The 17,565-nt window shown below is 36.4% G+C and overlaps 1 protein-coding gene across 2 annotated transcripts in view; it reads left to right on the top strand.

Moving 5' to 3' along the window:
* RAD21 (RAD21 cohesin complex component) overlaps positions 1–17,321 on the top strand; it is a 30,332-nt gene extending 13,011 nt beyond the window's left edge. For both annotated transcript variants that reach the window (XM_046016514.1, XM_046016522.1), the window contains exons 3-14: positions 312–441; positions 2,663–2,762; positions 4,338–4,444; positions 5,525–5,731; positions 6,187–6,312; positions 6,652–6,774; positions 8,479–8,702; positions 9,693–9,852; positions 10,275–10,423; positions 12,795–12,944; positions 14,884–14,967; positions 15,605–17,321. In XM_046016514.1, the coding sequence (XP_045872470.1) occupies positions 312–441; positions 2,663–2,762; positions 4,338–4,444; positions 5,525–5,731; positions 6,187–6,312; positions 6,652–6,774; positions 8,479–8,702; positions 9,693–9,852; positions 10,275–10,423; positions 12,795–12,944; positions 14,884–14,967; positions 15,605–15,796 (1,752 nt within the window). In that variant the 3' untranslated portion in view covers positions 15,797–17,321. The remainder of the gene's footprint in view (positions 1–311; positions 442–2,662; positions 2,763–4,337; positions 4,445–5,524; positions 5,732–6,186; positions 6,313–6,651; positions 6,775–8,478; positions 8,703–9,692; positions 9,853–10,274; positions 10,424–12,794; positions 12,945–14,883; positions 14,968–15,604) is intronic.
* Positions 17,322–17,565: the final 244 nt, after the last annotated feature.

A 17,565-nucleotide genomic window follows, 5' to 3' on the forward strand; every position in this document is an offset into this window, starting at 1 on the left:
ATGTTCCTTAATGTGCTTATGACAGCAGTCTATGGAGTACCTTACAACCTGTTTCATAGCTACCTTTATATCTGTGTTAACTGATGAATTACTACCAGTCTGTTCTTTGTAGATATTGAAGATTTACTGATAAAGGCATAAATAAAATATAAGTGATTATAAGGAAATGTCAAATAAATGATTAAAAGTATAAAGAGAGAAAGTAAAAGCTGCCTACAAATTGCTCAGAGTATAAGCTTTTGAAGTGTGATACCTATAAAACCAAGAAATTAACTTTATAAATTAGATTAATATTAATGTTTTACTCATAGGTGAAGATGGCACTCCGAACATCAGGACATCTCTTACTGGGAGTAGTTCGAATCTATCACAGAAAAGCCAAATACCTCCTTGCAGACTGTAATGAAGCATTCATTAAGATAAAAATGGCTTTTCGGCCAGGTATTGTTGACTTTTTTTTTTTTTAACCGTGGAGTTTTATGTAGTGTGAAAACCTGCAAAGCGTATGTTCTAGATCCGTTCATTTTAATTGTAGAACAAGGAACCCTTCAACAATAGGACAAGGCTTGGAGAGGCAGTGGGTCAAGGGAAGAAGCCCACATTTTTCATGCATTTGGAATTATGATACTTTACTCTTTTTTAACCCCTTTTCATTAGTTTTTGTAGAACAGAGTTGAAATCTTTAAAGATTTTATTTATTTATTTGACAGAGAGAGATCACAAGCAGGCAGAGAGGCAGAGAGAGAGAGGAGGAAGCAGGCTCCCTGCCAAGCAGAGAGCCCAATGTGGGACTCGATCCCAGGACCCTGAGATCATGACCTGAGCCGAAGGCAGTGGCTTAACCCACTGAGCCATCCAGGTGCCCCAGAGTTGAAATCTTGAAAACTAATTGTTCCATGATTTTTTAGAAATGTAGCTCCAAAAAGAAAAATCTTGGGATTTAAATTTTTTTTCTGGATAATTTTAGCATATTTTTAAAATTCACTTTTAACCTGAGAGTTTTATTAAATGTTCTTTGTAGTTTTTTGCTGTTTGATCCTAGGTCATGATTGATTCTAAAGCTGGACTCTAAGAACCAGATTTCCGTAGATAATAACTACGGTTTTTCATCTGAATTCATGTTTCACTTATAATTTTTTAAAGCACTGATGAAATTCTATTGTAATTAAAATAATCAGTGTATAGGAGAGATGCCTTTTACGGTAGTTCCTGCTGCGGTTGTATTTTAGTACTATAATATGTGAACAGTGAATCTTTTGAGATCTAAGATCTTATTTAAAATAATAGTTATACAGATGGCTAACAGACACATGAAAAGATGGTATCACTCATCAGGGAAATACAAATCAAAACTACAATAAGAAATCACTTCACACTTGTCAGAATGGCTAAAATTAACAACACGGGAAGCAACAGATGTTGGTGAGGATGTGGAGAAAGGGGAACCCTCGTACACTGTTGGTGGGAATGCAAACTGGTGCAGCCACTCTGAAGAACAGTGTGGAGGTTCCTCAAAAAAATTAAAACCTGAACTACCTTATGATCCAGCAATTGCACTACTAGGAATTTACCAAAAGGATACAAAAACACTAATTCAGAGGGGCACATGCACCCCAGTGTTTATAGCGGCATCATCTCTAATAGCCAAATTATGAAAAGAGCCCAAGTCCATTGACTGATGAATGGATGAAGATGATGTGAGGTGTGTGTATACGTACTCACATATACATGTGTGTACATACACAATGAAGTATTATTCAGCCATCAAAAAGAATGACATCTTGCCATTTGCAATGACATGGATGGCGCGAGAGTGTTAGCTTATGCTCAGCAAAGTAAGTCAGAGAAGGGCAGATACCATATGATGTCACTCATGTGAAATTTAAATAAAACAGATGAACAGAGGAGAAAGGAAAAAAAGAGGGAGGCAAACCATAAGAGACTCTTAATTATGGAGAACGAAGTGAGGCTTGCTGAATGGGAGGTGGGGTGGGGGTAGGCTAAATGGGTGATGGTTATTAAGGTGGGCACTTGTTTAGATGTAAGTGTTATATATAAGTGATGAATCACTAAATTCTACTCCTAAAACTAATACTAAACTATATATTAACTAACCAGAATTTAAATAAAAACTTGAAACAAAACAAAAACCAAAGATGTTTAGGCAGAGGGTGTGATACTCAAATGATTTCAGACCTGTGGATACTAACTGCATTTTGCTTAAATAACCATGCTTTTTGTTTGTCTTTTAAAGCAATGCATTTTTAGTATAGACCACTTGAAGAATATAGAGAAATAAAACAATGCAGTCCCACTTATCCTAAAGTAAACAATTCCTCTTTAACATGGAAAGTGCTCCTTTGCAGTCGTTCCTCTTCTTACAAATTTCATGTTATTGAGAAAGTGGTTATTAATATTTTTTTGTTGATACATCCTTTTAAAAACATCACTTTAATGCATAGGTAGTGCTTTGACTTTCTTGTTGGAAAGCAGATCGTTTGGCTTATGATTATTGAAAAATAGAAGTACTTGTCTTTCAGTGGTACATTGCATATATTACCATTCTTTCTAGACTATAAATGTACTGACTTTACCTTCCTTTGATCTCTTGATAATCTCTGCTCTAACCGTTAGACCTTCAAGCTTACTATTTCTTTTCCAGGTGTTGTTGACCTGCCTGAGGAAAATCGAGAAGCTGCTTACAATGCTATTACCTTACCTGAAGAATTTCATGACTTTGATCAGCCACTGCCTGACTTAGAGTATGTCTCTCCTCCCTCTTTTAATTGTTAATTTGGTCTACAAATAACGTTACATGCATCAGACATACAGTTTTCTTTGGAATATTTTGGCATTAAGTTAACAGGTTAAAATACATAAACTTTCAAATAGGATAGTATGCACATATGGAACGTGTAACCTAGAATTGTTTTTTCTGTGAGAAAGTTGTATAGATAGCAACTTTAACAAAGCTAAGATGGGAGAATTCTGATATTCTTAGGCCAAAGCTTGTATAATCTAAACAGTTTTCTGGGTATTAGTGCTTTACATAATGAAATCAGTGAACATGAACTATTGCTTTATGATTTTTCTTTGGAGGTATATGTTAAAGTCATCTACTGGTTATCATTTTCGCAGGTTATACTCACCCATAATTTCTTTTCTTTTTTTTTTTTTTAAGTAAACATAAGAGATAACTCTTTGAAGAGCAAGAAAAGATCATTGTTACCACGTACATTTAAGAGGGGAAAGTTGTACAGAGAAGGCCATTATAGCAGAATACTGTAGTGTGTTTCCCTTTTCTTAAGTCCTCAAAACTCAGCTGTCTTTACCATGACAGGGAATGTGGCGGTAATTTCCTGTGATTTAGTAGCACAACTGACAACCAAGAAACCCTCTATACCAGGCCCCATTTTTTTTTTCTTTTTTTTTTTTTTGGAGAAATTTCTCTGCTTCTTAAAATGATCTGTGATTCCTATTTATGATATATTTTGATGTGTGTGTGTGTGTGTTAATGTAGGTGCTATCTAGCTGATTTCCTTTTTTTTTTTTTTTTTTTTTCCCTCTTCTAATGTATTTTTTTAAAGTTTTCATCATGGAAATTTAACAGCTAAAAAGTAGAAAGATTAGTGAATTTATTTAATTACCAATATGTTGCCAGTTTTGTTTCATATGTATTTCCACAACTCACCTTCCAGCTCCCACTGGATTATTTTAAAGAATAGATATCTTACTTTCTTTGTAAATACTTCAGTATCTCTTTTGAAGGAATTTTCTAAATCTATCCATAATAACAGCCCACCTTTAAAATAAGTTACAATAATTCCTTAATGTAATATTCAGTCAGCATTCAGATATCCCCAGTAGACACACAAGCCTTTTTTTCTTCAGTTTGTTTAAGTTAGAATCTCTGTAAATTCTCCAAACTGTATTTGGTTGATATGTCTCAGAAGTCTCTCATACTTCTGCTTGCCATTTATTCTAAATTTGGCCAATGATAATTCCACGTTGTTGCTTAATATTACATGTCTTTCATTTTAATATTTTTAAACAGTATGAGATTAATTTGTTAGAGGAAGAAACAGTCTCAGAAAAGCTGGGTAACTTCAGCGTTCACACCACGACCCTGATGAAAACCCATACCTACCTAGACTGTGCATTTTTAAGTTTTTCACGTGTATAGTATATTACCTAGGTAGTGATTTCAAGTACTAAGGCTTATAAACCATGGTGACTGTTGTATGTATGTTTTTTCCTTGTAGAGAGAATTAGGATTTTTTTTCTATATACATTGCAGTGAAATTTGAGATGAAAATGTATTTGAAATTCTTTTAAAGTGACATCGATGTGGCCCAGCAGTTCAGCCTGAACCAGAGTAGAGTGGAAGAAATAACCATGAGAGAAGAAGTTGGGAACATCAGTATTCTACAAGAAAATGATTTTGGTAATAGAGAAACAAATCACTAGCCACTAGCTAGTAATGTTAGAATTATGTTGCAGCACATCTAGTGATTTGAAAAAGAAAACCCAGACACATGTTACATTTATGATGACAGAAGGACAAAATTTCATCTCATGCTTTTTCATCAAGAAAAGAATTTGCCTTCCTACCAGTATATTAAGCATCAGTCATTTCCGTTTATGCACCAAACTTTTTTATTCTTTGCCTATTCCTGCTTCCCATATAGTGATAGATCCTATATATGGATCTGTGTGAAAAGTCCCAAGTCTGAAGTAATGCCCTTTTTTTTTTCAAGATTTTATTTATTTGTTTGACAGAGAGATCACAAGTAGGCAGAGAGGCAGGCAGAGAGAGAGGAGGAAGCAGGCTCCCTGCTGAGCAGAGAGCCCGAAGCAGGGCTCGATCCCAGGACCTGAGATCATGACCTGAGCCGAAGGCAGAGGCTTAACCCACTGAGCCACCCAGGTGCCCCAGTAATGCCCATTTTTAAACTAATCCCATGGCAACAATTTTAGTATGTACCTACCCTTTTTTGCTTTTTTAAAGATTTTTTTTGTGAGAGTGGGCTAGGATGAGGTGGGTGGGTTGGGGTGCAGAGGGAGAGGGAGAAGCAGAGTCCCTGCTGATCACAGAGCCCCACACAGGGCTGATCCCAGGACTCTGGGATCACAACCTGAGCCAAAGGCAGATGCTTGACTGAGCTACCCAAGTACCCCATCTACTTCTTGAACAGTGTTTAAAACAGGTAGCCAAATTGTTTTCTTGATGAAAACATATAACAAAGTTTAAGTCTGAATGTTTATGCAATGTAACCTATAGACATACTTAAATTTACTTAATATATTTAGGATAGCCTAAATTTTAGCCTTTGTTTGAATGTGCTAGTCATGCCCCAGAATCCGTTTATAAAATAGAGATGCTATGGGTTTAAAGTTTTAAACTGGATGTTTTAATACTCAAAGGTAAATAAGGTTTCAGATAGTAAATGTGACATTCCAATTATAATCATTAGCTGTTTTCTTTTATGACATGTTTTTTCACTAACAACTAAAATTTGTTCAGGTGACTTTGGAATGGATGATCGTGAGATCATGAGAGAAGGAAGTGCTTTTGAGGATGATGACATGTTAGTGAGCACTAGCGCTTCTAACCTCCTGTTAGAGCCTGAACAGAGCACCAGCAATCTGAACGAGAAAATTAATCATTTAGAATACGAAGACCAATATAAAGATGACAATTTTGGAGAAGGAAATGATGGTGGTATCTTAGGTAGGTGACAACAAGGTGATTATTCTAACATTTCTTCGTTCATTTGTGGTGTTTAAGAGAAGTCGTGAATTCTCGGTTGTAAGCAGCTCTTCAGGTATACATGTGTGGATTGTGACTGGTTGATTTCATTGAAGTTCTCTGTGCAACTGTAGCCTAAAAATGTTACGACATTATTGCATTTTGTAAAGGTGCTTGTCTCGGAGTTTTAAGTTTTACTAGTTCTTAAACTGCGCCATTTGTGTTTGATACCATATATTAAATATTTTAAATAGAGATGTCAGCTAGAAAATAGAATTTTTTCCCTATACCATTATACTTTTGTATGCTACCTTGAAGAAAAAAACAAGTGGAACACAAATTTTTAAATTTGGGTGATTTTAATGTAATTTTCCCAGTGATTGGCTCTTCTAGCATTTCTTTTTCAAGTCCTAACTAAATTTTATTCCCTATTTCAGATGACAAACTTATAAGTAATAATGATGGTGGTATCTTTGACGATCCCCCTGCCCTGTCTGAGGCAGGTGTGATGTTGCCAGAACAGCCGGCGCACGATGATATGGACGAGGATGATAACGTATCAAGTAAGCGCTTCCTGTTCAGTGATGTGGGCATGATTGTGTGCAGCTAAAAAGGTACGAATGTAGAAGACCAAAACTGAAAGTTCCAGCTCTTAGTGAATTATAAATCTCCTTAAATACAGTGCTTAGGATCATTCTGATTCTCTTCCGTGTTTAACCAACTGCACCACTCCCCCTTTTTTAGCCAATAGGTTCACCTCTGGAGGGCCTTCTTCATAATTAGGAAATGTTTGTTACTGGTACCAGTGTGTTTCTTTATTTCTCATAGGGATTTTTTTCCCCCACTTACAGGAGATGTATTATATATCCATGCCTTTTTTAACCAAATTTCTGTTTTTATAGTGGGTGGGCCTGATAGTCCTGATTCAGTGGATCCTGTTGAACCAATGCCAACTATGACTGATCAGACAACACTTGTTCCAAATGAGGAAGAAGCCTTTGCTCTGGAACCTATTGATATCACTGGTGAGCAAACAGACTTTTTGACTTACAAAATTCAGAACATAAGGTCTTAATTCTGACTCTTCTCTGTTCTGTTACTCTTGTTTTAGATCGCTAAGCTTCTTTCTCCTTTGTCAGTCATATGTTATAGAATCTTTAGTTACAATCTCAGTATCTTAGAGAATACCTGTAGAAGTTGCTCTGAAATACAGAAACATAGAACTAGGTTTTTTGCTGACCTTTATCTTAGTCTTTTGGAGTTCCCAAAATAACAGGTCCCATGTATAAAAATTAGAAAACATTACAAAACATTTTACAGTGAAGTACGAGATGGACTATTTGTTCCAAAGTTCTAGATTTTGTCTAATAGTTGGGCTACAATCTGGGAAAGCCTAAGAATATTTTTCTAACTGGAAATTTGATAGATTTTAAAATCAGTGTTGTAATTCTTTTAGACATAGCAAAACATACTGGGGTACTGCTTCTCAGTGAAAGAAGCAAGATGCATAATTTGGATGTGAAACTAAAATTTCTAGATGGTTTATGGGTACAGAATACATTTCAGTTATACTTGAAATTAGAGTGTGATTCAAGATACAGTTAATATTTTTAAGGAGAACAAGACTGACTTTTTAGGTTTTCTCCTAGGATTTGATTATTAGAAATTGTGACTTGGGCTTCTTGCTTATAAAGAGTGTTTGCTAGGCACCTACTCTATTTAGAAACTAAATAACAATGAACAAGTCTTTATCCTCCTGGAACTTAAGTACTAATCAGTGGAGCATGGGTAAGTAAATATGTACTATATTATGTGACAGATATTACAGAGAATGGTAAATGAGGCAGGATGGTGGATACATTGCACTGTTTAAAATAGGATGATCAAAAAAAATAAAATAAAATAGGATGATCAGACTTTGGTGGCCCTTTTAAGAACACTGACTTTCAGAGAAGGATGGGAACTCAGTAGCTGGAGGATAGGAGTTGGACAGAGGCTGTCACTGAATAACGTTTTTACCTGAATATTTTATGCAGAAAAGTCTTTGGGCGTATAACATTTCTGACAGGATGAAATCTTGAGGAACTTACTTGTATCTTAAGAAATTGAGATAATGCTACCTACTTAGCAGTTTTAGTAAGGATTAGAAATGAATATAAGTAACTAGGATGGAGTTCCATATCTATCTAAGGGGATGTGGCCTTTTTTTCTTTTCACTTAATCTGCTTGTCCAACTGTCATATATGAATTGTAACTTTTCCACTAAAAATCATGGTAACTGCAGCCATTTATGGAGAACTTAGTAAGTATTTTACAACTTCTTTGTAAAGAGGAAATAGAGATAAGCAAGATAAAGTTAATTTTTCTTAGTGGTCACTCAGGTGTAATAAGTCATAAAACCCAGAACTTGAGCCCAAATCTGAATCAAGTGTGACATGTTTTGTATTTACAGTATAAACTTATATGGGCAAAACATACTGGCTTTTACATTATTTTACTCAATTTTGCCCAAAGTCTGTATACATTAGTTCAGCAGATTTTTATTGAGTACCTATTATATGCCAGCCTGTAGTCTACATGGAACTGCAGAAACATCAGTTAAAACGGACTCTCCCCTCTTGAGGCTTTTCTACCAGGTATACAGAAAAGCAGAGATTCAATGAGACCAGGTCTCTAGGTTTCACGATGGCCTCACAGGAAAATGACCTTATTTTCTTCTGTCATTCCAGTCAAAGAAACAAAAGCCAAGAGGAAGAGGAAGCTGATTGTTGACAGTGTCAAAGAGTTGGATAGTAAGACAATTAGAGCTCAACTTAGTGATTATTCTGATATTGTTACTACTTTGGATCTGGCACCACCCACCAAGAAATTGATGATGTGGAAAGAGACAGGGGGAGTGGAAAAACTCTTCTCCTTACCTGCTCAGCCTTTATGGAATAATAGACTACTGAAGGTAATACAGTTTGCAGAATTTTTTTTTTATATATACATTTGGCCATTTTTTAAAACTAACTCTTAAAACATATTTGGCATTTTTGATCAGGTATTTTCAACTATGTGGCACCTTTTTAAAATTAAATCATGGTATAAGATCCTGCTGATACCTGTATTTTTAAATGATGTATAAGGAATTTTTTTCTATACTAAAAAGCCATTGAGGTTTTTAATACTTATTCTCCCTTTTCAGCCTCTCTATAATGAATTACTCTACCATTGCCTTAGTGTACACTGTGCTTCAAGTCTGCGGTCTGTAGATCTTGCTTTCTAGAAAGCTAAACCGTGAAGTGGTTCTCCTTTTTTCCACAATAAAGAATTCTCTGGCTTTATGAGAATTATATTTTCACCCATAAGCCCTTTTCTGCTCACTTTAAGTTCCAGGCTATTTCAAAACAAGGTTCCGAAGTGAAGAACTGAGTGAAGCAGTCTATGAGACTGTTATTCTGAAGTTGAAATATACATAGAAACGGGATTCTACTGTAGACTATATGATTGTTCTTCCAATAAACAGTAATCATTTGGAAGAAAGTCCTTAGACTATTTCTGTGACTCACTGATCTCATCAAAGTGTGGAAAAAACCATTTCTGTGAAGATTTTCATTACATTGCTTGCAGTTAAACTTAAAAAAAAAAAACAATTGAATGTTTCAAATGTGATATATACACACATACAGATAAATGTATCCCCACTCTGGAATATTATGCAGTCATTAATTATTAAAAGTGATAGTTAACAAGATTTCCATACTATTAAGTGAAAAAACATGTAAAACTACTTCATACGATTCCATTAGATGGAGTTTTAAGTGTGTGAATATGAAAATAAACTGCAAGAAAATTTAAAATTTTCATGTTACTTTCAGGTTACAAGACAGTGGAGAATTTCATTTGACTTCAGTGTGGTTTGTTTTTATAATTGAGGTGTTTTTTTTTTTTTTTTTAATAGCTCTTTACACGCTGTCTTACACCGCTAGTACCAGAAGATCTTAGAAAAAGGAGGAAAGGAGGAGAGGCTGATAATTTGGATGAATTTCTCAAAGAATTTGAAAATCCAGAGGTTCCCAGAGAGGACCAGCAGCAGCAGCACCAGCAGCGTGATGTTATCGGTGTGTTCTATTGGAAGAGTTCCCTGAGCAAGTTTAAATGAGCATTTGGCTTAAGATTTACCTGTATATTTCTAGAGTAAGAGAAATCAGGAGCAAAGGAGTATACTCAAATTTTCAGACAGGGAAGTAATTTGACTGCTTTGTTAAGTAGAAAGCTTTCTGGTTTGGGAAAGGTTTAAAGATTAGGACTGGCTGAGTGATCTACTAAGAGGATTATCCCGCATTAGATTACAGGTGGTAGAATTTTGCTCTTTTCCAGCTTTTATGTGTTTTATCACAAAATGAGTAATCATTGCAGAGGTAAAATTTTTATTTGGCCTCCTTCATTAGAGAAAGTACTTTTGTCTTAATGCATTAGTATTAAATTCTGAAATATTGTTAAAGACCATATAATTCACGTCTCTTCATATGACTAATTGCAGATGAGCCCATTTTGGAAGAGCCAAGCCGCCTCCAGGAGTCAGTGATGGAAACCAGCAGGACCAACCTGGATGAGTCAGCCATGCCTCCACCACCTCCTCAGGGAGTCAAGCGAAAAGCAGGACAAATTGATCCAGAGCCTGTGATCCCTGTAAGCAAGCACATCAGTCATCAAGAATTTTACATCCCTTGTAATAGTATTGTCTTAAGGAGCCCTTTTGAAATATTTTTGTTGAGGAAAAATTGACAAGGAATAGGTCCAGAGAGAAAGAATGGCAGCCAAGGATGTGAACACAGTTGTGCCCTGAGGGAGAAAAGATATTCCAGGAGTTTGAGCCTTCTTAGTCTTGTTTCAGGGTGGCCTAATGTGACCATCCTTGTCTAATGTGGAATCTTTGAGTCTCAACTTGGTTCCATTTTAGCTCAAGGTGAATCTGACAACTTTAGATAAAGATGAAAAACAATATAAGGAACCTATTAATTTCTTAAAGCATGTCATGAGTTAAATATGAACATAGACTATCAAACTTTTTTTTTTTTTTTTTTTTTTTAATTTTTATTTCTTTGACAGAGAGAAATCACAACCAGGCAGAGAGGCAGGCAGAGAGAGAGGAGGAAGCAGGCTCCCTGCCAAGCAGAGAGCCTGACGCGGGGCTCAATCCCAGGACCCTGGGACCATGACCTGAGCTGAAGGCAGAGGCTTTAACCCACTGAGCCACCCAGGCGCCCCACTATCAGACTTTTTAATTAACACCTAGTTCTTTTTTTTTTAAGATTTTATTTATTTATTTGACAGACAAGGGACCACAAGTAGGTAGAGAGGCAGGCAGAGAGAGAGGAAGGGAAGCAGGCTCCCTGCCGAGCAGAGAGCCTGATGCGGGGCTCAATCCCAGGACCTTGGGATCATGACCTGAGCTGAAGGCAGAGGCTTTAACCCACTCAGCCACCCAGGCACCCCCATCTAGTTCCTTTTTAAAAAAATACTGGTTTTCCTTGTCAGCAAGATTGAACAGTTTTTCTCCAGTCTTAATGAGATAAGATTGAAATATAACATCATACTAGTTTATGGTATACAACATAATGATGTGATATTGTGGGATCATTTCACAACGCGTGTATGTGTATAATATCTATCGCTTTACATAATTACATATTTTTTCTTGTGTTGAGAACTTTCAAGATCTATTCTTAGCAACTTTCAAGTATATAATATAGTATTAACTAGAATCACCGTACTGTGTATTAGATCCCCAGAATTTAGAAATAGAAGTATCTTTCTAACCCCTAGTAACTGCTTCTGCACTCTGCTTTTATGAGTTTTGCTTTTTTTTAGATTCTACATAAGTGGTACCATATATATTTGTCTTCTGTTTCACCTATACTGCCAAGTCTATCCATGTCATCCCACTTGCTTATTTTTTACTCTTACTGCCTTCCAGAATCCAAAAATCATTACCAATACCTATTTTGAGGAGCTTACCTGTCCTAGTTGTTTTTTGGTTTCAGGTCTTACATTTAAGTTTTTAATCCATTTTGGGTTGGTGTTCATGTATGGTGTAAAATAGTGGTCCAGTTTTCCAGAACCATTATTGAAATAAGATTTCCCCATTGCATGGGTCAATTCCCCAGCTCTCTATTCTGTTGCAGGTTCTTGCAACATGAGACAGTTTTAGGCTACCTTACTGATTAATCAGAATATACTTGTCAAATTGCTTTAAAAAAAAAAAATGTAAAGCAACTTCTGGCTACTTCATGCAGACTTTCTACCATGAAGTTCATTTAGGGTCGGAAAACTAAACTACAAAGGAAGTAAGGTCTAGTGTAAGGCTTCCCAATCTTAAATTTCTAGAATAAACTTGGGCTCTTGGTTCAGCCTCCATCAAGAGGTACAGGCTGAAGATTTCCTCTGTAATTTTAAGAACTATTTTTTTCTGTGCCCTCTGGTGGTAGAATTGTCCAAAAGAGCATCTTTTTGTATGAGCTGAGGAATGGGGGTGGAGACAGGTAACAAGTGGGTTACTATAGTATCACAGCCCTGGAAGAACTTGTTTTTTAACATTCTCAGCTGTTTATATTAAGCCTGAGAGAAAGAATTCAAGAGATGGAGTCAGAAAAATGGTCTCCTCATTCCTATTATTTGCTGCCATAAGAGCTCCTAGGCTCTGATTTAGAGCCCAAGTTTGTGATAGCCTTAAGACAGTTTCATGCAGTAATGGTTGACAGTACAAGCCTATTTAATGTTAAAGCCTTTTTGCATTGTGTTAGTGGGTGGTTCTGTGGTTTTTCCTAAAATGCTGGTGCAGAAAGTTCGGGTGTTTTTTTCTGTTTGTACTTTTTCTTGTCATTTACAAATTTCTCACATACACTTTATAACCCTTCGGTTTCTTAAAGTGTAAGAACAAAATACTTCTGTTAATTAAATTCTTCTGTTAAAACTTTGTAAGAACAACAAGATATTATCAATTTTTGATTGTGAGAAGGTATGGCAGCATGACCTCAGTATTTCTTCCCCTTGCTTTAAGCCCCAACAGGTAGAGCAGGTGGAAATACCCCCAGTAGAGCTGCCCCCTGAGGAGCCTCCAAACATCTGTCAGTTAATTCCGGAGTTAGAACTTCTGCCAGAGAAAGAGAAGGAGAAAGAGAAGGAGAAAGAAGATGATGAAGAGGAGGAGGTAAGCAAACACTGTCAAGGAGACTTGAGGAATAAATGCCATCCCAGATTTAACGCTGATCTTCAGCCCGTTGTCCTTTATGTTCATAGTGGAGCCAAGGTAATTGATGTTGAGCATCACAGTGATGAAAGATGTTCAAACAGAAACAAAATTTAACCAAATTCTTAATGATCTAGATCATTGTTAACAACATCAAATTTTATGCTGTGCTGTAACTCATTAGCTTCCTTCTGTAACTCATTAGCTTCCTTCTGGACTTTTGAAGGACATAAGACTGACTGCCCTTTCACTGATTTCTTAGTTGACTTCTTAATTGTAGCTGACTTTATTATTTGGTGGCCAATTTTTACTGCTTTTTTAGCATCTCCCTCTGGTCTGACATCTCACTGTGTGCCTGGAAATCTGATCACCTTTTTCCATTGGTAGGAGGTTTGTTTTCATTAGACTGGGGTGAGATGTGACTTGGCTAAAATAGATTGAGTAAAGGTTTGAATGGCTTTTATTTTTTTAAAATAAAGGGACTTTTGCAATGGATTTCCTTTTCAGGGCCTTTATTTGGCTGTTCAAGGTCTTCCCCCGCCCTTTTTTCAGGATCTTTATTTAAATGTAAATAAAATCATTAAAATATTTTCTAGAAAGCATTGAGTCTTTTTGAAATTCTTCTAAGTTTGTGGACTGGGTACATATTTTCCTTAGTATCCATTTGTATTTGTGATTTATTTATTTTATTTATTTTTTTAAGATTTTATTTATTTATTTGACAGATCACAAGTAGACAGAGAGACAGGCGGCTGGGGGGGTGGGGGGTGAAGCAGGCACCGCGCTGTGCAGAGAGCCCAATGTGGGGTTTGATCCCAGGACCCTGAGATCATGACCTGAGCTGAAGGCCAAGGCTTTAACCCACTGAGCCACCCAGGCAACCCCTGTATTTGTAATTTATTATAGCAACCATAGATTTTACAACCATTTAGTACTGGAATACTGTGGGGTTTTTTTAAGTCAAAATTTAGCCTCAGAGCTACTCTAGTCTAAGGTATGCCGTTATCCTAGACTTAATGTTGAATCAGTATTTAAAATTGTTAAGCTTTCTATTATGTATGAATCCCTTAACTCCTGGCTTTTTGAAATATGGCATGTAGTTCCAGCACAGTATGGAAACATCTCAGCTAACTTCAGAGTTTAGAAAGTCATTTAGAAGGCAAGTCCTGTAGGGCACTGGGAGCTGGGCAGCTCAGTAAAATCAAGTATTATGGATTATAGTGCCCTCCCCCTTTTTGAAAGATTTTATTTATTTGACAGAGAAAGAGGTGGGGGAAACAACAGAGAGAGAGAGGGAGAAGACGACAGTCTGCTGAGCAGGGAGCCCGAGTGGGACTGGATCCCAGAACTCCGGGACCATGACCTGGGCCAAAGGCAGGTGCTTAACCAGCTGAGTTACCCAGGCACCCCTATACCCCATTTCTCTTAATACTCATCTGCTAATCTGTGCTCTTCGATGATTGGGAGCTGCCAGAATATAAATCATCTAGAAAATCATGCTCCTGAAAAAATACAAATAAATTCAGTAGAAATAAGCAGTGTGCTTAGTGACATAAGTTGATTTATATCCAACATAATTACCTTAACGGGGGCCAGTCCGTAACCAATAGCTCACCACCCAGCGGTAGTCCAGGGCCCACGTGGTATAGACCACATACATCCTTTATATAGACCAGTATAGAATCATATATTCAGCCAAATGCTTGCTTGCCAATACAGAAGACTTTCTTCTGTAATTTAAAAAAGACAAGCTTCAGAGTTCGTACTGGGTGCTAAGAGATTTATTACAGTTTTCTGTTATTCAGAGTACACAATTTAAAACTTTCAGGACATAAGGCAATAGTTCATTTTGCAATAGACCACTTTTGTCAGCTTTTTTGTGTGTTGGGGCCATTTTCAGGATGAAGATGCTTCTGGAGGTGATCAGGATCAAGAAGAAAGAAGATGGAACAAAAGGACTCAGCAGATGCTTCATGGGCTTCAGGTAGGTATACCAGTCCTGACTGAGGCTTCAGCAAAGACTTAGCATTGCTCCCTTAACAAAAAATAGCAAAATTCTGAGACCAGAAAACCTACTTTCCTAGCACTGTGTATTTTGATACATAAATTGGTGGGCCCAGAGTAAGCCTGGAGAGCATCCAGTTGAATGCTTTGCTGTGGTTATGCTGCAAAGGGAAGTTGTGGTGATGGTTTATAGAACACCTTTGTGTGTCTACATCTTGGTTTTCGTTGGACATATTTAATATGTTGAATCATTAAATTTGTCAAGTCAGATACAGGTGAAATATTTTGAGCATCTGAAATACCAGGCAAGTTGCTCAAGGTTTCCCAAAATAGAGTCAAAGGATAGTTGGATTTTAAAAATAAGTTGAAATTTTAGGAACTGTATGTGTTCAGTTTTACTATTATTATCACTTCTGTTGGAATGTTGTTCCTTGATCTTTGATTTTAGATAAGCTGTAATATACTTTGCCCCATTGCCTTCAGACCGTTCAAAAAGTCCACTCCAGCAGAATATACAGTGTACTTTTTCTGGTATCCAAAATTGGCACCTTTTTAAAATTACCACTTTACTACTGTGAGATTACTTTGATTTAATTCTTCCTTTGATTTTATTTCAGCGAGCTCTTGCTAAAACTGGAGCTGAATCCATCAGTTTGCTTGAGTTATGTCGAAACACAAACAGAAAGCAAGCTGCAGCGAAGTTCTACAGCTTCTTGGTTCTTAAAAAGCAACAAGCTATTGAGCTGACGCAGGAAGAACCATACAGTGACATCATTGCAACACCTGGACCAAGGTTCCACATTATTTGAGCAGCTAGAAGCATTATAGCTAGTGTTCATTTCACTAGTGTATACGAATTGCCCCCATGTGTAGGGCACACAAAACCCTTTGAGGAAATTTAGATTTTTTTCTGTACAAAGTCTCTGCCTTTTTCTTCATTTTTTCCCCCAGTATTTTATCCATTTCATCTTTAAGGGAAACTGCTTATATGGATGTGTTTGTGTTCTGATGGAGAAACAGGCACACCCAAGGACCCGGATGATCATTTTAACAGTTGAGAACAGATGTGTGCAATATTGGCGCATGTAAATGTCGAGTAGCAGGTGAAAGTCAGGATTTTTATCATCGTTCTCCATCACCGCATTGGAAAGGAAAACATGTCAGGGAAAAAAAGTCTGACAATTAAGTGTGAGTCTTTGAGAGAAATAAGTCGTCTTTTCCCACTAGTAACACTGGCAGTCTTGTTAACAGCTGTTTTGGGGGATGGTGCCCAAAACAGACTGTTCTCTTGAGATACTATTTTAAAGTGTAATTCCGTAATGACCAAGAGGGTGTGTGAAACTGTGCTGTCAACTAAACCCCTTCAGCTACAGAATGATAGGCCTTGGTTTCAAATATTCTTTGGTAAGTCATTCCATTTGAAACTTTTTAATGAACCTGACTATCCTAAAAATCTGTTGTTTTAGGAGGCTCTAAAATGAGCAGAAGTAGACTTTTTAGAGTAGAATATAAAAACGTTTATAACTTTTCAGAAGCTCTAAATCAAAGTTTTAAAAAGATGTTTGGATATATTTGAGTACTCAGATCATGAAAATGGAAATTGCTATGCCAACTAAAAGGACAGACTGATGGGAAATGAGACACCTGGTTGACTTAACCCTTATTAAGCAGACAATGCTGTTAATAACTAATGGCTTCTCTGATATTTATTATAAGTTTTAGTGCTGATCTTTTCCCAATGCTGCACACTCCTGTGTTTGAAACTTTATTTTAATGGCTTTGCAACAGAAATCCTATATCCAGTTTCCTGTAATTTAAGAAAAGCATCCAAATAAAGGCTTTATTATTAACAGACCAGGTAGCACCAGAAATTATGTGACTGTTATGATTATCAGAACATGTCTTAACTTTTTAGGGCAAAATTACACACTGAAAGTTCTAGCTTAAGTGTTGGCACTTTTGTGGAAAAAAAAAAATCACTTTTGAAACTCAGACTTCAGTGTATACCCAGTAATTTTAAATTATGTGAAATGTTTTAAATTAGTGACTCGTAATTACTGTTTTGGTGATTCAGTTTCTTGAGAATGGTAAGTGTATAAAATTACTATTGCAGCTTTATTTTCAATACGTGCCTGTAAACCATGGATTTTTCTCCCTTGTAAAAAGTTATTTGTAGATAATTGAATGTTTGATTATAGAAAGGTCATTAGTTTCTTGTTAACACATTTTGTTAGTCTGGTTTTGTTGCTTATCGGGTTTAATATTGTTCTTGAAAATAGTTGATGCTATGTTATGTATAACTTTTCTAATAAAAGTTGTGGTATAAGCTGTAAATTTTGGATTGTTGAGTAGTTGGTTGATGGTGTTCCCCCAGGAAAATGTTCATTAGGTGTCATTTATTGTTTACCATATCTAGAGTAATTTTCCATACAAATAGTAAGTGAATTTTTCAAGAAGTCTTCGGTTAAAAAAAGGAAGACTGGTATGTCTTTTTAAAGAAGAGCCACGTGATCTGAAACTTTGATAGATATGTAACTTTGATGATGTGTATTAGAACATACTAAGATTAAAATGGAAG

The sequence above is a fragment of the Meles meles genome, chromosome 1, assembly GCF_922984935.1.
Source record: "Meles meles chromosome 1, mMelMel3.1 paternal haplotype, whole genome shotgun sequence".
In the NCBI taxonomy this organism is placed as follows: domain Eukaryota; kingdom Metazoa; phylum Chordata; class Mammalia; order Carnivora; family Mustelidae; genus Meles; species Meles meles.